Source organism: Metarhizium acridum (assembly GCF_019434415.1).
Source record: "Metarhizium acridum strain ARSEF 324 chromosome Unknown scaffold_276, whole genome shotgun sequence".
Taxonomy (NCBI): domain Eukaryota; kingdom Fungi; phylum Ascomycota; class Sordariomycetes; order Hypocreales; family Clavicipitaceae; genus Metarhizium; species Metarhizium acridum.
In genome coordinates this window covers 132,452-152,108 of record NW_027094025.1, presented here as the reverse complement: position 1 = coordinate 152,108, position 19,657 = coordinate 132,452, and the positions used below count along the sequence as shown (strand labels likewise).

The 19,657-nt window shown below is 52.4% G+C and overlaps 5 protein-coding genes across 5 annotated transcripts; 2 read left to right on the top strand and 3 right to left on the bottom strand.

Annotated features, from left to right (window-relative positions):
* Positions 1-963: 963 nt before the first annotated feature.
* Positions 964-5,394, bottom strand: J3458_013125 (uncharacterized protein). Its single transcript, XM_007816351.2, has 2 exons — positions 2,636-5,394; positions 964-2,548 (listed from the first exon to the last, which is right to left on the bottom strand). The coding sequence occupies exons 1-2, from the start codon at positions 5,314-5,316 to the stop codon at positions 1,048-1,050; spliced, it is 4,182 nt and encodes a 1,393-aa protein (XP_007814542.2). The 5' UTR covers positions 5,317-5,394; the 3' UTR covers positions 964-1,047.
* A 641-nt stretch (positions 5,395-6,035) lies between these two features.
* On the top strand, positions 6,036-11,424 carry J3458_013124 (uncharacterized protein). Its single transcript, XM_007816352.2, has 3 exons — positions 6,036-7,434; positions 7,499-10,774; positions 10,834-11,424. Exons 1-3 carry the CDS (start codon positions 6,195-6,197, stop codon positions 11,280-11,282), a joined length of 4,965 nt encoding a protein of 1,654 aa, XP_007814543.2. The 5' UTR covers positions 6,036-6,194; the 3' UTR covers positions 11,283-11,424.
* Positions 11,011-12,957, bottom strand: J3458_013123 (uncharacterized protein). The gene is made up of 3 exons (XM_066120260.1): positions 12,308-12,957; positions 11,994-12,208; positions 11,011-11,930 (listed from the first exon to the last, which is right to left on the bottom strand). The coding sequence occupies exons 1-3, from the start codon at positions 12,685-12,687 to the stop codon at positions 11,656-11,658; spliced, it is 870 nt and encodes a 289-aa protein (XP_065974545.1). The 5' UTR covers positions 12,688-12,957; the 3' UTR covers positions 11,011-11,655.
* Positions 12,958-13,553: 596 nt separating this feature from the next.
* J3458_013122 (uncharacterized protein) lies at positions 13,554-17,135 on the top strand (the record flags this gene model as incomplete). The annotated part of the gene is made up of 2 exons (XM_066120259.1): positions 13,554-15,736; positions 15,832-17,135. 2 exons carry the CDS (start codon positions 13,554-13,556, stop codon positions 17,057-17,059), a joined length of 3,411 nt encoding a protein of 1,136 aa, XP_065974544.1. The 3' UTR covers positions 17,060-17,135.
* A 766-nt stretch (positions 17,136-17,901) lies between these two features.
* On the bottom strand, positions 17,902-19,455 carry J3458_013121 (uncharacterized protein; the record flags this gene model as incomplete). The annotated part of the gene is made up of 1 exon (XM_007816355.2): positions 17,902-19,455. One exon carries the CDS (start codon positions 19,453-19,455, stop codon positions 17,902-17,904), a length of 1,554 nt encoding a protein of 517 aa, XP_007814546.2.
* Positions 19,456-19,657: the final 202 nt, after the last annotated feature.

Genomic DNA, 19,657 nt, shown 5'->3' with positions numbered 1-19,657 from the left:
CCCAGGCCATGAGAAATACTGCTCCAAAACACCCTTAAAGAACCAGGCAGGCCTTCAAGACTAATAAAGTGCATTTTGGATTACGTCAGTTTACTTGATAGGTCTGCTGAAAACCACGAACGAGAACAATTCTTGGTAACGCAGCTAGCCCTAGTCGTCAGCAGAGCCCGCAAAGTCATCATGAGACGCATTAGCATCCTGGAGGAAAATCTACACCCTGTGCCCGTCAAGGTCTTTTAGAAACTTGTCAAGGCTGTTTGGACTGCCTACGATGAAGAGCCTCATGGTTGTGTGCGCGTTCACTGGCTTGATGTACGGGACGGAAGGACCTCCGAACGCTGTTCGGTTAGTGTTGGGAGAGGTAATAATGTATTCTCAAATCGGAAAATTGACTCTCCATGTTTAAAGTTTCCTGAAATAAGGGGTAATAATTATGTCAATATATATTTCAATCCCCGAAGGTTGCAACAGGCAACTCTTGGTTTGGGCATCGTGATATTGTGTGGTCAGGTCACTGGTTTCTTTTCCAAGTTTGATTTGACTGCTTTGGCCGCTGTCAGCAAGAGTTGCAGTGCCTCGGGGGGCTTTGCAATGGCGAGGACTCACGAGTGTTTGCGTTGGCGTCTCCGACTAGCAATTGTGACAGGGCTCTTGATGTTGGAAGAAAGCGTAAAGTTATTTTTTTTATATTAGTCTTCCTCGTAATCAATAACTGCTCAGATTAAAGTTAAAAATACTAGCTAATAACCCTTATTAACTTATTTTAAAAAAAAAAATTAAAAAAAAGGGGACTTAGATAGAGGGCATCTGGTAACACTGTATTTTGGCCGTACCTAGGCCGGGGAACCGTGACTAATCACGCAAGACACTATGAGTACACGCATCGCGATGCGTTAAACACACTAGCCGATTAGTGATTTAAACTAAAAAAAAACCACCGTGGAGCTAGCTAAAAAATGAACACTGTGAGCTACTTTATCCTCATGGCTGATTGCTAATAACCCTTATACCCGCGTCTTCTTTCCTCCGGTCCGCCCCTCACCCCTTTTATGTATTATCATCTCCCTTACCCTGCATCACCGGTCTCCTCAATTGCAAAAAGCCTTCAATCGCCGTGTATGGGGCCTTTTGGAACCCTGGGACGGTCAGATTTCCTCGCTTCTCTATACCCATTGCGTTAAATGATGGCTGGCCTTGTCCACCCTCGTCGTATGGCTGCAGCCAGTTCCACTCATCGCCTGGCCCCAGCCCTGGTATCGACACGTTCCGCCCAGGGCGCATCTTTGCCTTTGCCATGGTCAGCTTGTCATCGGCAGAGTACGGCCCTACGTCGCTTGTGAGCGTCACAGGTCCCCAGTGGAAAAATGCCATGAGATTCTGCATGGCCGACTGCCAAGTCCAAGCTGGTAGCTGGAGCGCCTTGGCCGGTAGAAAAGAAGAGTAGCCGTGCACTGCCGTAAAGGGGTCGACAATAGCACCAAATGGATGCAGATACGCATTGTGACGGTCCGTGAAGACATCCGCATCCATGGTTTTGCTTTCATCGCTGGGACTCATGGGTGAGAGCCAGTAAGGCTTAAAGGTGGGATATGTGTCTTTGGTCAGGGCCCGGAGGTTATCGAACGGCCTATCGAGGTTCTCTCCTGTAAAATACGTGCTAATCATGTCGTAGTTTAGATCTTCGTTCTTCTCGGGCTCCAAGTAGCCGTCGAAATAGCCGACGAGTCCGTCGTATTCTCGCTCTTTGTCGCCGAGCTTGACGTGGAAGACGTACGAGTGCTCGCCGTTCGGGTCTGTATCGTCCACGAGATCTCTCTCCGGAGATGATGAGTGCTCTCCAGTGCGCGTGCTCTGGTTACTTAGGGGTGGCCCTGCCAGCTCCAGCGACCAGCCCATATTTACCAGCGCAAGGGGCTTCCCGATGGTGCAGCTGAGGAACTGGGCGTAGGCGTCCGGTGCGGGGGCCAAGTTGTCGAGGGCAGTTGTGAGCATGGCCCAGACTCCTTTGAGATAGTCTTTGTTCTTGAGCCGCAGGATCAAGGCGTCCAGTCGGAGGGCATCTGCCGTGGAGATTGTCTTGTCTGGCTCAAAGGGCGACCACTTGGGCTCCTCGAGGGCGTTCCCAGGCCCTCCGATCCGCACCTCGCCGTAAAACGTGCCGTCCTGCAGAAACAGTTGGATACCGTAGTCGGCGTAGTTGACTACTATCCAGCCCCATATAGGGTTCTCCCATTCCGTGGCAGAGCGCCAGTATGATGACTGTCTTGAGGCACCACCGTCTATCGACATAGTCGGCATGATGAAGTCGGCGTTGAGTCGTGCAGGTTGGTTGATCTGCGGTGGAAGCTGGATAAACTCACAGGCCGAGTTATTCTGCGGTTGGACAGCATTGGCAACGAGGGTACCGTCTTGGAGGACCGCCTGCGGTTCGTAAAAGTCACTGATGCCAGGAAAGAGAGGAGGCGGCGGCTGATTATGCGGCTGCGGCTGCGGGTCGATGGCTACGATGGCTTGGCCGAACTTGTCTATGATGTTGAGCTTTCTAAATCTGATTTGGACATGTATCAGTTTAGCCGCACACGAACCCCAAACCGGCAACAAGATTGTGTGTGTATGGGAGGGGGCAGTCACTCACGCCATCTGTCCATGTGTCACGGGCTTGAAAGGGCAGAATGCAGCGTTGCTAAAGCTCACCATGGCTGCGAACGGGGTCACGCTCGAGTTGCCCATGATGAGTTCGATCCGCTCCTTGGTCAGGCCGGCGGCGTCAAACTCGGCCGCCTTGACTGCGACAACTGTCTCGCCTTGGTCAGTCAACTGTTTATTCTCGGGCTTGATATGCGCGCCCATGCTAAGAGTGAGGAGCCCCTGGGTGATACCGGACAGCGGGCAGGATAGATAGGACAGAGAGCCGATATTGTCCACCAGCTCCTGGAGGTCAGACTCTTCGAGGCCGCACTCCTCGAGGTACTGGTCCAAGATCTGCGGCGGAGTATCTGAGATGAGCTGCGTCACTTTGTTCTTGAGCGAGAAGCTTGGCTGTGGGAGGATGAGCACTCTCCCAGAGAGGATGCGAGTGTCATGGGGGTCCTGGAGCTTCTGCCAAAGGGGCTTGTCCGATGCATCAACACCGTAACGCACCATCTTGTTGGCCGAAAGACGCGCAGTCTGTTCGTCTAGAACCCATAATTCATACGGCACATGGGTGTACTCGACCTCCCATTCAACATAGAGCGGGAACCATGGCTGCTGGTCACCCCAATTATCCCGCGATGGCCTCTCCGGGGTACCCTTCTCGTGGAAATGAGGATACGCATGACCTTGTGTAGGTGCATCTGGCGGTAGCTGACAGGGTTGCAGGGCGTAGAATTCTGTTAGAAGTTGGCTAGCCGCAGTTAACGGGAGCACGGCTTGGACGGCCGAGATTAGACTGGAGAGAGCCGGCGGGAGGCTTGATGGTGACGATACTGTTACGGTCTGCACGGGGAGTCTTACCGGGACATTATTCGAAAAGTCCGTCGGCCATCCCGAATCGACGCCCCCAACCAACAGTGTCGGGTCTTTGGCGCTATAGTAGAATGGTAAAGTCCCTGATTTTGCCTCGGCCAGTACATGGTCGGCACTATGAAGTCTGCTTTCCAGCTGGGTTTCCAGCTCAGCTATGCACTTGCTGAGATCCTGCAGACGTTGTGAGATGGCGTCAGCATCAGTCTTGGTCTTGTCGTCTCCATCCTCTTTGTTGGAGACGGTGCTGACGAACTTCCACCACGTCGAGAACATATCCCAGCGCCATTGATCAGCCAGACGGCGGCAGGCATCCAAGATACGCTGTATCTGGTTGGCTTCATTCAAAGCATCGATGGCAGCGTCAGTCGGCTTGGTTGGCTGTCCTTGGCTGTCTTGCCCGCCAAAGAAGAAGTGTGCTCCGCCTTTGAAGCGGGAGAAATTCCAGTTGTAGACCGTGTCCTTGGCTTCGCGCTGGCCCTCGACGCCGTCATCACGAGCATGCAGCAGGGAGTCTATGGCCAGGAGATCTTCCTCCAGCTTCGCCACAACTCCCTTTTCAAGGCCTTCTCTCGCTGAGCAGTACGTCATCAACGCATCCAGGGGAGTTGTGCCCACTGAGAAGGAGGGGACCTGCTGATCAAGCACGCGTTGGGAGAAGTCATCTGCCGGGACAGACGCTGGCTTATTCTTGTGGTCCCATTTGACGTCGTACATTGCGCCGTGTAAACAGAGCCTAGCAGGATCTGTTGACTTGAGCCAAGCCTCCGTCACATCCGGGTTGCCGGTGTCGGCGAGAGTCATAAATAGGGCATCCAAACGTTGCTCATGAGTGTATCGCTTCATTGGATCCCACAGCGGATCGCTAGAGTTGTCCGAATGCCACCCCAAGAGGTAATAGCTTGCAGTGGCCACATCGAGGTAGCACGTCTCTTTATTAGGACCTTTGTACTCAAAGTTGTCCAAAATGCTAAAGACGTTGGTGTTGTGCAGCTGAAAGTCGGCGAAGAGCTGGTTACCGCTGCGGAGAATGTCGATATCCGCATACTGAGCATCCGTCGACGCAGACCACTCCTCGAGCGGCGTCTTTCTGCCGATAAAGACCTCAGCTTGCTGATCGATGGCGTTTTCGTCGCCTGAGCCCGCGACACCCACGATATACGGCGAGACATCCACCTCGAGGTCGTAGCTGAGCGGAATATCATCCAGCGTCCAGCGGTAGTCGCTTTCGATAACCCAGGCCTGGTACTGCTTGAACTGGGATTTCGCTGCGGGGTCGATGCTGTCCATATTGAGCTTTCGAACCACGATCCATCGGGTTGGCGGAGCGAGGAATTCGGGAGTCGATGCCTCTCCGGCCTTGGGTTCGACTTTGATGTCGCGATCGGGCAATCCTTGCCTGAGGCGCTCGTCGCTGAGACGCTCCGAAGAGACTGAGTCCGTAGCTGCCACGCCGGAGCGATACAGCTGAGGAAGAATCCAGTGAAGGTAAATGCCGTGGCGATTCCGGCGAGGGGCGAACGTCCTTGACCCCAGGTCCGTCATGCGCGAGTTACTGCTGGCAGGGGCCGCATTGTGAAGATCGGCGTGGTTTAGAACGTCTCTCTGCACAACGAAGTTGTCCAGCCGCAGGAATGTATAGTTGGGCTGTGTGATGGGGATAATACGAGCTCCCTTGTCATTGTCTTGTCCTGTGCCACACACAGCTGGGTTAAGAGAGAATGCTTGAAGCTGAATTGGCACGAGAAGGGCGTTACTGTCGGCCATGCTTTGGACTCTTTGGTATGATGCCTCTTGAGCCTGGCGGAACATACACGGTAATCAGTCAACAAGAGGCCAAATCTTGAATGGACAGAGAAACGGGGGGTGCCCGGGATCCTGAAAGAGGATAGAAAAAAAAAAAAGAACGGGTACGAACAGATACCGAGACAATTGCCCAATACTTTACCGCAGTTTCTCCTCTTTGTTTGGCTACCCAAGCTTTCCAATCGTGATATGCCCTGTTATCTCGTCTAAAGCGCTTTTGCTCGCCTGACGTGCCATAGTTCCGAAAAAGTACACCGCTCGGCCGCGTAGAGGAGCGGAAAACGAGAATTAAGACGCAGTGAAACGGGGTTAAACGTCGCAATATTGGTCTTCAGCTGTCGTATGACTTACTTCGGTATGGTACTCTGGGGGATATTCACATTGGTCGGTATCAGTGATGAGATAACCGGTTTACATGCATATGTACAGGCATAATAAACAACGGCTACTTGCATGTTGGGCATCCGGATTGCTCCCCATTGCTGCCATCTTCTCCCACGCCCCCTCCCTCATCCCAAACACGGCACGGCCCGGCCGTTCAATATTTTCTTCCCCCCTTCCAGTGTTGCAGGTTGGTTGTACACCGGTGCGTTGTCTTGGCCGAGATAGGTTGTCCTGTGTGAACCTGCCGTTATCAAGGCCTTCCAATGAACCCCACAACGCAGTCATCCAATGATCACGATAGCCACGGGTTCAATGTTGCCTCTTTTGCATCCGGATAATCAGGTAGGTGGACAGCCCCCCCCGTTCTCATGGCACAATGAACTAGAGCCTTCACTCATAGCATAGGGGCCACCTCCTGGTGCCATAGACGGTACGAAATTTGGTAGGATACAGCTTCATATACACCGTCATTCATCTCTTTTCCGCATCAACGACGATCAATGGTTCCCGTTTCCAGAGCTGGCGGCGGCTTGCTCGGCGCCCCAACTCCCCCAAGCGACGCTAGCAAGTATTACATTTATTCCTATGATTCAGGAAGAAGACCGGATCCAAACACCAAGGTTCTTTTCCAAGATGAGCCCAACTTGAACACCTTTCTCGACCAACTACCCGATAAGGGCATCACACTCAGCCAGCAGCCGCCAGATAAGGTGGCAGAGCTGGATGCCAGCGACGCCTGGAAGACATGGATGACCAACTGGGACGCCAATTGCGCCCTGTCAATCACAGTCGATGACAATACCAGCATGAATGTCCAGTCCTTTGAATTTCACTTGACCACTCCGTACGACCTGGCGTTTAGCTCTGGGCCTGATGCCCTTATTTTCTCCCTCGGCACCAATGCGAGCGGAATCCCTCCCCCCGGGATCCAAAGTGATGGTTCTACGCTTTACTTCGGGCTGGACCCCGGCAAGTCCAAAGCAGTCAACACAACAATCAAGGATGTCTTCTCTTTCGCCAATCTTGAGGATGGCATTGAACAATTTCCAGATCTCGTAACCGGATTAGAAGCAACGTTGGATCCAACGGAAGCCAATGAGAAGAGGAATGCCATCTGGTTTACTCCTGGCAAATATCTCAGCACTACCATCAGGCTCCAGTTCGGAATAAAAGATACAGAAGGGTTCCAAAAACTCTTGGCAGACGAGTTACAAGGCCTCGAGTTCACCAACATCGAGCTCATCTGCAAGAAAGAGACGATTTTGGGCGACGCTGATACAGAAGAAGAGGCTGTCTCAATCGGTACTATTGTTTTCGAGACCAGCGGCTCAATCACACCAAAAGGTAAAACTGGCATTGACATAATTCTTGGGCTAGCAGTCTCTAAAACTCAGCTTGATCTCACAATCAACGTGAATGATCCCGCAAACGAAAATGTTTTCACAGACATCATTGCCTGGCTCCTGGACTTACTACCTCAGGGTAGCGGAGTGGACGGTTTTCAGACACTGCTTGAGAAGGACGACATTTTCAAGGATTACATTCATCTCCGTCGGCTCAGGATCATCCTAGCTTCAACGGGGCAAGGCTCCCCGAAGCTTTCGAGTGTCAAGGTCGACGTCGAAGTATCTGGCAATTTTGGCAATGCCAACAAGGCACAGAGGGCCCCATTCCTGGTCTCGTACAGCTGGGATGCTAATGCAGGCCAGCTGGGGTCCATCGTGGGGGACTTTTGGAACTGTGAGCAAAACTGCCACCCTTGCCTTTTCCATTTGACATGGAATTCTGACTTTCTTCTAACAAGGGTACGAAACCTCGACTGAGCGCTTCATCAGTCCTCAATATGAGAGCTTTTCCGATCTGCAGCCGCTCACCACCGAGCCTTTGAAAGTACTCGATCTAGTAACCCTGATCCCTGGCGTTGACAAGATTCCAGACATACCTTCCACCGTGCCAACGGAAATCTCCAGTGCTTGTATCTTCCTCTCACAGGATACCTTTACCATTCGGACGACAATAGAATCAAAGGACCACGACGCAGGCGATATACCTGGCAAGGTGCCTAGTATTGATTTGGGCCGGATCGATCTGGACGCATCGTTCAGCTGGACTAACAGCAGAAACTTTAACATTTGCCTTGCCTTTACCACAATTTTGGTTCCCAGCCAGAGATCCAAGCATAAGAGGAATGCCTACCTTGTCGGCGACGTCAAGTACGATTCATCCCAAGGTTGGCAGCTAGAGGCTTCACTCGATGGCTTGTATGCTTCGACTCTCTGCGAGTTCTTCGATAAGGCTTCGGCTGATCACGTGTCGCCCTTCCTAGATTCACTTGCAATATCTCGGATGCATCTGCTGTACAAATATGAGAAAGGGGCCGTGGAAGGACGCTCCGTCGGCAGTTCCTTCGATTTTACTGGTGCCATACTCGTTGCAAATCTTGAGCTGGATCTCGTCTTTCATTTTGACAATCAAAACGGGTGGAGTTTCACAGCTGATCTCGGGGCCACCAAGGACACGACAACAATCGGTGATATCCTCACAAGTATGCTGGGCGATGATGACCTCTCTTTGCCACCTTTCCTGGCCGACACTGTCTTCAATGGCGACAAGGGTTCTGGCAGCAAATTCCATCTAGAAGTGCAGAAGAGCAAAGCTGGTTTCCACCTACTCACTAACATAGTCTTCAGCCCGGTGACAATCGTCTTTGCGCAGATCCACGCAAACGACTGGCCTGCCTCGACCAAATCCAAACGACTTGTCAAGGCTGGGATAGTGGCGCTGCCGTCGGTCTCGATCCCGCTGATCGGGGACTTGACCCAACCCTTTGATGAAATGTACCTACTCTGGGTACAAGACGCTGCCAACATTTCCAAGAGCAAGCAGGCCCAGCCAGGGCTGACCGTGTCTGAAGTCGATGATCTCAACGCATCTCTCGGCCAATACCCACTGGTCTATTCGAACAAGTCCAAGTCCCCCGAGGACACCGATGTAATCATTGCCTCGGGAGCGCACTTCTGTGTCGTACTCAAAGACCACAACAATGTCCCAAAAATGGTTTTGGATTACAACTTCAAGAGGACCCAACCAAAGTCTGAGAGCCAGGCTTCCAGTGCGACAGGGCTAGCAGTCAAGGGGGCAGGCACGGATGGGACGAAGCCTGACTCGGACGGCGGCAGCGCCTCTGCGCCTTTCAAAAAGAAGTCTGGGCCCCTATCAATCACCAACTTGGGCCTCAAGTACGCCAACAAGAAGTTACAAATCATGCTCACAGCCACATTGGAGCTCGGCCCGGTTGGCCTGTCCCTCATCGGGTTCGGCCTCAACCTCGACCTCGCCGTGCTCAAGAAGCCCGAGCTGTCCGACCTTTCCATCACCTTGGAAGGCTTATCCGTTGCCTTTGAACGACCTCCGCTCACCATATGTGGAAGCATCCGCCACGGCAGCGACCCTAATCTCAACTACTATGCCGGTGGGCTGATCATTGGGTGGAAGCCGTATCAGATAGAAGCGGCAGGGTTCTATGGAGAGGCGATCCCTGGTGGAGCCAAAGACGCAAAAGACTCTTTCATATCGGTATTTGTCTTCGCGCGGGTGGACGGGCCGCTTGTCGAGCTCGAGTTTGCAGAAATATCTGGCGTATCTGGCGGATTTGGTTACAATTCCAATGTCAAGGTGCCCACACCCGATCAGATTGTCAACTTCCCGTTTATCAATACGGGCTCGCTTGACGGCGCAACGGATAGTGCCATGAGTGCGCTGCAAAGACTGACAGATCCCGGCAATGGGGGCTGGTTCAACCCTCTGCCTGGCACGTACTGGGCCGCAGTAGGCATGAAGATAGACGCCTTCCAGCTGATCTCCCTGGATGCCGTAGCCGTGGTGCAGTTTGGAGAGACCATCAAGCTGGGCATCTATGCGGTTGCCAATGTCGATATCCCGAACCCGAAATCCCCCATGAAGTATGCCCACGCGGAGCTCGGCATCGCCATTGTTGTAGACTTTGCGTACGGAGTCATGAAAGCAGAGGCACAGCTCAGTCCCAACTCGTATATCCTCGACCCCAACTGTCATCTGACGGGAGGGTTTGCCCTCTACTATTGGTTTGATGCACCACACGCCGACCACAGCAAGACGGGAGAGTTCGTCTTCAGCCTGGGAGGATACCACCCGGCCTTCCACATACCCGAGGGGTACCCTAACCCCCCGAGGCTGGGAATCAGCTGGTGCCTGGGCGGTGGGCTGAGCGTCACCGGCGAGGCTTATTTCGCCATTACAACTAAAGCCTGCATGGGAGGGGGTAGGCTACATGCCGCCCTCAGCGCGGGACCGCTCGAGGCGTGGTTCGATGCCTTTGCAAACTTCCTGATCAATTATCAACCCTTCCACTTCCTTGCCGAGATTGGTGTGGATATCGGTGTCAAGTTCAGCATCGACATCTGGTTCATCCACATCCACATCTCCGTCGATGTCGGAGCCGATCTCACCATGTGGGGACCGCCCCTTGCCGGCCGGGTTCACGTCAACCTCAAAGTTGTCTCGTTCAACGTCAATTTCGGCCATGCACAGCAGGACGTCGAGCCCGTATCGCTGCTCGAGTTTTACGAGCTCGTCTTGCAAGCCGATCAAAGTAGTCCAGGGACTCGGCAGGAAGAGGCAGCCCTGGCTGAGCCCGGGGTTACAGAGCTGGACAAGGACGGGGCCGAAGAAGACGGCGAGCAGTTCATCGATATGCCTCAAGACGAGGCACACACTTTCCTGGCCGAGTCTGGCTTAATGAACAACGATGAAAAGCCTGATCGTAAACAAAATCAAAGTTGGCTAGTGCGTGGCGGCAGCTTCGTGTGCGCCATCGGCTGCAAAGTGGCCATCAACAGCGCCGACCAGATGGACGGAGACAAGAGCATAAGCCGTATCACACACGATGAGACCATTTACGCAAGGCCCATGAAGCTGCAGGGAGAGTCTCAGTTGGTGTCGAATCTGCAAATTTCCATTGTTAGGAAGGACGGAAAGGTTATCGAGGGTTGGACAATGGAGCAGGTCACCAAGTCTCTTCCAGCAGGGCTGTGGGGTGAATGTAAGATCTTTCAGCCTCACAAGGGCAAGATTCGCTCATTATTAACTAAAAATACACAGATAACTCTAGTACTGACCCCTTGGAGAGCGGCAATAACATTAGCAGTCTGCTCTCCTCTTCCGGCGGAACTATTGACCTCTTGGCTGGCGTCCGTCTAACGGCTCCGCCACCACACATGTCCAACGACCCTTATCCAGTCTTCAATATCCTCGACGCTGAGCTTCAAGAGCTTACTGCCGAGGAACCGTTTCCCCAGTCGGAGGGCTCCAACCAGGATTGGGATCCTGCAGAGTCCCCTCAAACTATAGAGCAGTGGGAGATGGTGCGGGAGCAATGGGCGGTTCCGGACTGGGATCAAGGTACAGGAAAAGTCCAGGAGGTATTTGTAAGTAGCTGGATGGCGGCCCTGGGCTGGGATGCACGATTAAGCCAGTGGGCCAAGATGCCCAAGTGGGTGCACCATCAATTTGATGGACTGTACGTCGACGCTCCTTTGATGACGAAATGAGGGGTTGCCCGTTTCATTATTCCTTTTACACTTCATAATACATATTGGTTCTGTATTGAACAAGACATGTCAAACGCTGTGATTCGAGCGGATTAAGTTTGGCAATTCCCTTATTTAATAAACTGAGGAAGTATTCCCGGATGACACTCTAGGAGGTCAGCACAACTGACGACGGTGATAAAGCATCATAGCCAGAATCGCATGATGGGCCTTTTTGGTCACATTCTGGGGACCTCAGCTTAGTGTCATGAACAGTGGTGGCACATAATCACAATGAAATGGTCATATGCTGAAATATTCATTCTGGACTAAATTTCTAGGCGCCCAACAACACTAGACCACAGGAGGAATGTTTGGAACTACCTGTTCTCTACTAATAAGGCAACATGAGGTGCACGGGTGAACCACTTTTATCTGTGTAAAATACATGGTTGGCCTCACCAGAAGAGACGGCAGTGATCTGGCTCGAGTCGTTGACCATGTTGGCGCCACTCACAGCGGAAGAAGTGCCCCATTTGCCCTTTACCTTGGTGATGACTCTGAGTTCGTTGTCGTTGGCCATGTAGTACAGATATGTCATCCGATGGAAATGGACCGCCGCAACGCTCGTCAGTTTCGCAGCGTCGTCCGTGTTTTGGATCCTGATAGCTAGCGAGTGTGTTAGCCGCAAGCAGAAGTTTTTGACGCGAGGGCGAGGCTTTGGTTCCTTACAAGATTGGCTGCCCATGCTGTACTCGTACAACTGCCTGACGTCGTCGTTTCCGTCAATCTCGTGCTGGTAGATGACGAATGGGACATGCTCCTCGACATCGAAGTAGGCGGCCAGAGAGCTTCCCACTCGCACATCATTCGCTTCCAATGTGATACTTGTGATTTCCTTTCCGACTTGTGATTGAATAATTCTGAGGGAGTCTTGGTCCGCTCCACTAAGAAGAAACAATCTATTAGTGACTAGCCACATACTACTTGGTTCCTTATTTTATTTTCTTCCCCATAGTGGTCTGGCGCCTCGGTGCCTTCCTTACCTCAAATAGTAGACCCAGGTGTTTTCTGGGGAAGAACAGCTCGCAATGGTCGTGTTGGTGCCTTCGGTGGCTGCCACGGTCTGGTAGACGGGGCAGACGATGGACACATCAATTTTGGGAGACTTGGGGTCCAGCTGCTTCGTAAAGCCAAACACGGCGTTGAAAGACATCAACATGGTGCTGGCAAGTTGAGAGCTAAAGATGAGATTACCCGTTGGATCGGCCTCGCTCGATTGGACGATTTCTGAGTTGTTACTATCAGTCGTCTTGTCATATAACGCCATACCAACGGTGTCAAAACCGGTCGTGAAGTAGACCTGGATGGCCACTTCATTGGGGACATTTGGTCCTGTATTGAGGATGGAGGCAAAGCCTGGCATGATGATGACGGTAGTGTGTGTTGTTTTTGGAACAGTTAAGCCAAAGCCTTTCTTGGGTAGCGTAACAAGCTCAAGGGTTACTGTTTTATTCTGGGCATGAAAGGATCAGTCCAAGGTACAGAAAGGCAAGAGGCAGAAGCCCTCAATAGGCTTTTAAATAGCTGTTCACGGTCAGTCAATGGCTCATTTGTTCTTCACGTTACGTAACCCGGCCAGCAAACTCTCGCGACAGTGTGCGGTGACATGCAGTAAATGGTCCGGCATTCCGGCATGTCGGCTCGAGTAATACTTAGCCTTCGATAGATGGCTGACGTCTCGTCTCAGCTCCCCGACGTTAACGGCGCCAAGACATAATGGCACTCGACAAGTGCCCTCGCCCACTTCCTCTCCTCCAACACTACGCGTCTCATGCATGCTGTTCGGGACGAGATAGTGCCTAACGTAATCCCGCTCTTCGGGAGACAATGCATGACCCCGCGCTGTCAAGGCTGAAGTTGTTGCCAACCCAAGGTTACACTTAGCCTGCCTGGGACAAAAGTACCTGGGCGACTGCCCCCCGTTGATGCTGTGGAAATGCGATAAGAAAGCGTACACGGCATATACGAGCAGTGGTGGCATACCTCCTTTTTTCGCGTACTCAGAGCGGGGAAAGAGTGCATATGCATATTAGTATGATATTACATATGCAAATGGACAGGTGTGAGGGTAGTTTGATTGTCTTGCCTTTTTCTCTTTAACGCAAGTTGCATTTCACCAAGGATAGTTCCATATTCGCTTATCAGAGCATCACGGAGAAAGCCTTCAGCCTCGCTCTGCTGTTTTAATAGTCAATCCAAACACTCCACATCAGGGACTTTTACACGGCCATGGCTATCTTTACTCGTGGTAAGAGCAAAGCAATCAACTCGCCCCGATACCTCACTCTTCGTCATGCCCGTCGAAGTGCAGCGGCCCATAGGGCGGCTCAGGGCATCTTGGCAGCCGCAGCGCCCGCAGATCCCGCAGAAACGCAGCTGAAGCCTGGCGAGGAGAAACTCAACTCCTACTGGGCTCCTGGCCTGGAGGCCGGAGAGGATCATCAAATCGTGGCTACGCAAATCGTCCAAGCGCCCACGACGGACACGGATGACAAGCCGTTGCGACTCGTTTCCAAGCAGGATTTCTTTGTCGACGCGCCGCAGTTCTCGCTCCCCCCTGGCTCTGTATATTCCGTATATCCCCCCAATGGATATTCGGACGACCATCGCATTCTGCCTCATGTAGTCCTCAGCGACCCGCATCTGCCGTGGGAGAGGATGGGCAGCCCGGCTTCAGAGAAAAATGGACTCCAGGATGAACGCAACAAGGTGCCGTGGCTAGCCCTGTTCACCTTCACCAACGACGAGCTGAAGCTGGCAACTGGCGCCTTGGGTGGCCAGACTTGGAAACAGACAGATACACTGGCCGTCAACATGACAGTCAAAGACCTCCGGGCCATTCCTAACGTGGCCAGTCCCATAACGGATGACATGGGACCGGACGTGGACGACGCAACGGGAGATTTCATTTTCACGAAACCGGAGCTGTTCAAGAACTTATTCTCATTGTTCGACGAACAGAACAGAAGACAGGAATCTGGCCGCCCAGAAACGACGCGTTACCAGTACCTGTCTCACGTTCGCGAGATCAACACGTCGGGTATGGCGGTAGCGGGTGTCGAAGAGATCGGCATATTCTCCATCGTTGTCGGCAGCCGGTCCGGGCCGTTGGATAACGCCTCCCCGGTCGCAGTCTTTGTTCATCTAGTGTCTATCGAAGGTGTCGAAGATATGACGAGCTTTCCAACAGAGGATTATGTAGCGCTGTGCTCTCTCTACAGTTGGACTTACACCGTCATGCCTCCAGGAATGCTCAACGTCCACGAAGCATTTGACAACATTGGCAAGAACATCGACGTCCTGCGTCCTTCTGCTAGCATCACGGATCCCCTCAGCAACGGTGGGAGGATAAAACAACGAATAGCTGCTCGTCTGCGAGATGGCTACTCACTAGTCAGGTACCGTCCTCAAACCGGTGAGCAGACAGTGGCCCTGTACAGAGGCCCCTTGACGCCGACGGTCGTACAGCCGTCCGACGCCGTAGCCAAGGCGTGCTCCAACTCTGGCCAAGACTTGCAAGTCCTGGACCGCAAGGTCGGCATCATGGACATTAGCTACTCTACTGCATGGAACTTGGGCCGAACAATGGCCCTGGGCAACCAAGCATTTGCCGCGGCCCTGTCCCGGCTGCGAGCGACGATCCATGCTCGGACTATGAAGACTTTGAAGATATCGGCCGTTCGCTCAGCCGGCGGCCAGGAGAGCTACCGCAGCCGCGCGGACGTGTTGCGTGACCTCAAAGATACCGTACATGACTTGAATAACATACACGCTGCAGCTCCAGGTTACACATCATCACCGTCTTTCCGAGCTGGTCCTCCCCAGAAACGCTGGTATCGACCACGGCTGACCCGTAGTCAAATTCCGTCTTTGCACTACAACGCTGGCAAGATCAAAGATAATTACCTCGAGGAAGCCACAAACATCGCTCTGGATCTCGGAAAGGCTACGGATGGAAGCATATACGACGAGACCAACACGCCAGTATCCACGGACTGGATGATCGTGCTGGCTTTTGTCCTGGACCGCATGTTCCTCTCGGGAGTGCCGGCGCACTACCTGATCAGCGATCCCACACACCTCCCAATAGAGACCCTGCGGTTCTTCTACATTGATCCCGGCTGGGTCGACGCCATGGTCGACGGCGCTCTCAGTCTGGCCAACCACTCGGGCGAGGACAGGGACAGAGTGGCCATTAAAGCCGCAATAAATGCCTACTTGACACATAACCCTGAGCATCAGCCAGAGTATACGCCTCAGATACCTCGCTATGGCTTCTATCTGCGGTCTGATCTTGTCTCCATGTTCCCGGATCTCAGGGTGGAAATCAAGTCGGTGTCGACCATCGGGCAAGCACCGCTATTGCGACACGAAATAGTTACCGATGGCGTCATGATGGGTCTCGTAGGATCGTCAGCCAGGGCTGCCCGAGTTCAATTCATTGGTTTTTACCCAGCCACCTCACCAGCAGAGATTCGCCATCGGTTGGGAGCTCACCAAGCTGCAGGTTGACATCGACGTGCGGAAGCAATACACTATATCTGTCCCACCAGACGAAAGATGAAAAAGACGCCCTAGAGCCAGGGATTGTACTGAAGCCGACAGATGCGAACAATTGGTTCATCTGGAGCGCGGATGCCGCCTCTGGTGCCGATGACGTGCGCCTCCTGCGCCTCCCGTATTTTGCTGAACAGCAGCTGGCCTTGCTACGCGTGTGGTCAGACGAGGAGGTCTCCAAGGGCAAAAATAGGCCTTTCGACGACGACACGGCCAACTCGGCCTTGTTGGCCATGCAGCTGAGTGATCCCATCTACAGCCTCACCATCAATCTGGAAGGGAACCAGGCCACATCCGCCGCTATGCCTCCCCTAGCAGGAGGGACGGCCTTGACATCTCCCAAGAAGCCTTTCGCATTGACGTCCACTGCTCCCTCGAGCATCACGCCGCTGGCCAAGCCTGATGGGGATGAAGCGAAGGGTAGTGACGACGGCATCGCGGCCACCACCACATCAGTGAAATCCTTCTCGGTTGCTTCCCAGCTCACTCGACACGAGGATTACAAAGTTGAGTCGCATGCCCATCAAGTTAATCTAAGCCCCCACGTACGTGCCATTCCTCCATGCAGCACGAGGCAACCCTCGTCTCCGTCTCTAGCCGCGTCGGTCCTGGAAGACGCAGGCGACACTTTCGATCCGGCCAATCCGCCCAAGTATAATTGCATGGTCTATTCTATGGCAAATGAGGACAACCAGGTTGAAACTTCAGGTGACAACCGCCAACAGGATCTCATCTTCAGCATTCACGTTGAGAACAACCATAACAGCGACTACGAACTGTTGGAGCTGGACATCCGAATTGCCCTCGGTCCCGTAAACCCAAATGACCACCGACTCCTGTCCAACTACGACGGGACCGGCCCCCGGATGCTGGGCAGTCTACGATTCAACGTGCTGCCCCAGATGGACAAGAGGGCGGGCATCGATTACCTCGTTTTGAGACTTTTGCCACGGAGCGTGACCAAACTCATCGACATCAGCATGGTCCAGGATATGAGCTTCTTGCTGTGCTTGGCTCAAGTAAACAAGTTCACGCGTGACAGCCCCAGAGCAAGCGAAATTACAATCCTGACGCTGCAGACGGAGGCGATCTATAGAGTTCACCCGCACGATATGACTTTGAGTGATTCATTTGACGTGGTGCTTAGAAACACCGACGTGGAGCCGCAGACTGCGTAGTAACTGACTACAGAAGAACAGGGGGCCCCAAGTGCTTTAGATTGGTATATTTTCGAATGATGAGCTGTTCGTTGGCAAGAAAGAAAACCGGCTGTTCTATCCACGTTATACAAATGCTTCAGAGTCGTAATGTAGTCGCACCAGCTTTGGGTTCGAAATTGATGTAAAAGTATTGACTGGTGGACGATCTTCTATTTATTCAAAGTATTAAATATACGCAGCTTCGCTCGAGTTTCCCCTGCGTCTTTTTGCATGCTCCCTCAAGCGTCAAAAGGCCATGTTCTAGCCAGAACGTACTTTATAAGCCACACTCAATGCATAAAATAATAATAAAAAAGGTTCGAGATGTATCATTCCCGGCCTCTTTTGTACTAAATAGCCACCAACCTGTGCGTGCCCAGGTGCAAAGACTGGCATTGACCGTCAACAAGGAATCATCGAGGGTCGCCCGGGGAGGGAGGGTCAAGATTGATGCGACGTCTGAGCAAAAGATAAGCCGTTACTATGTGGATAATATGAAATTCTACACAGTGTTGACATTGGAGAATAAAACTATCAGCGTACATGAGGAGAAGCAATTGTCTAACTGGAACCTAAGCATAAGACTGTGCTACTGGCTGCAGCCATGTGTTGAGGTTTGAAAGTGACACAAGGGGACCAAGCGGTATCGCTGGCTTATTCACTATCATTGGTTGTCGAAGCGTTAGAAATGCATCTTGACAGACGAACAGTTCATAAGCAATGCGTGCAAGCCCCCAAATTTCCACAAACAGACTAAATTGAAACGACGGACTAGCACGACCAAGGGCTAAGAACATAAAGGGTAACTCGAGCATGCCAAACTAAGGGCGTAATCTTTTGATACGCCTCCAGTCCTTTTTAAATTGCACTGTGTAGAATTCATCAAACTGGGTATCTGACAGTTGAAGTGTTGAGTCTGGGTTGCTGAGCTGGGCTCGCATGCCCTCAATGGCTTTCTTGTCGATTGACTTCCGTCTCAGTAAGCATGACTTCACACTTGGTCGTCCACTTGTTGTCCCCTGTTCCTCGGCCAGATAGCAAAATCTTGCAGCACTAGTGGTCAATACTTGAGGAAAATTCCGATTCACCGTCTTGACCGTGGTGCTCCAATTGATGTATTGATGGCAGGCAAGCCTCACGCCGACCTTGAGGACAAACTTGTCAAAATCGCAAAAGGGTTGCAGGGGCGACGTCTTCTCTTGCATCTTTTGTTGGTCTGTAAGGGCGCTCCGCGGTGGAAAACCAGCCAAAGCATTTATGGGAGCACCTCCCAGCCAGAACGGGGAGTTGAGCAAGACTTCTTGGGGGTTGTACCTGTCCTCCACGAAGGCAGTGGTTGAATGGCGCGGCACGTCATATTGGATATTTACCCGCTTGAAGTTTGGCCCGCTCAGCCTCTTGTGCCGCGATTCTCCGACCATGTTGCGTAGTCCGATGGACACGGTCGGGATGCCCATGAAGGTGAAGAGATCGATGACGCCGCTCCGGAGACCAATGGCCATTTTAAAGTACTGCTGGTTCTGGTCCTCTTGGGAGGCCCAATATAGAAAGTAGGCCTCGACATCCCTCTTGGTGACGGGCTGGGTCTTGTCAATGTTTGGTACGCTGTCCACCTTTGGGAGTTTGGTCCAATACTGCCCAATGCCGGTTATTGAACTTTCGCTTTGATATCCACACGAGATGACATTCAGCGTATGCGGGCCTATGGTGCTGGCCATCATGCCCTGCACAATTTCACGAACTACGGAAATGCCATTTCCCGTGTCAAGCTCTGGATAGACACCCTCAGGTTGGCATCCCGTGTCTCGGTCAACAACGAGGATTGTAAACCTTGTATTGTCATCGGCTTTGATGTTCCATTCCTTATCAAACAATTTTCCGAACTCGGTCCGGAGATAGTCCATAGACTCAGGGTTGAGCAGAAACATGCCTTTGAGGACGCTATCGGGGAGCCCGTTGTTAGGCTTGCTGGCGGCGTCTTGGAGAAGCCTGGTCGCGAGAGACTCGCCGTACGTCGTCACGGCGACACTTCTGATGCCTCTGCCATCGTATGGCTGTCCATTCAAGCAGCAATTGGTAAAGTCGGTTGGAGGGGAACGGGAACGAGCGATTTTCGCATAGTCCCACGAAACGAAGAAGAAGTTCTTTTTATTGTGTATGACGGACCGGCTCAGATAGTCTTGAGCGTCTTTGGTCTTGCTCCCGGCAGACACGTCTGCATCAAAGAGAACAAGCGAGTAATCTCTACTTGGCAGCAGCATCGCTGCTCGCAGATGATACATGTCTCCCCGGTGCGTAGCTGACATGAAGTAGACGGATTCTCCATTGCTGAATATTGGCGGGAGCCAGAGACTTCTTCCACTTGGCGTCGCCATCTAATCGAGGCTGACTCTTCTAGTGGTGGAGTGCGTGTTTTTTTCTGAAGGAGTTCCGAGGGCCACGGATGCGATGAACGATATAATTTTATCGTCGAGTTTGAGGTTTTTCCTGCAACCATGGCCTCCCATGCTTGCTAGTTATACTTGACAGCAAAATGCAACGCGTGGTCAGCATTCTAGGCCCCAAGTGCGGTCCGAG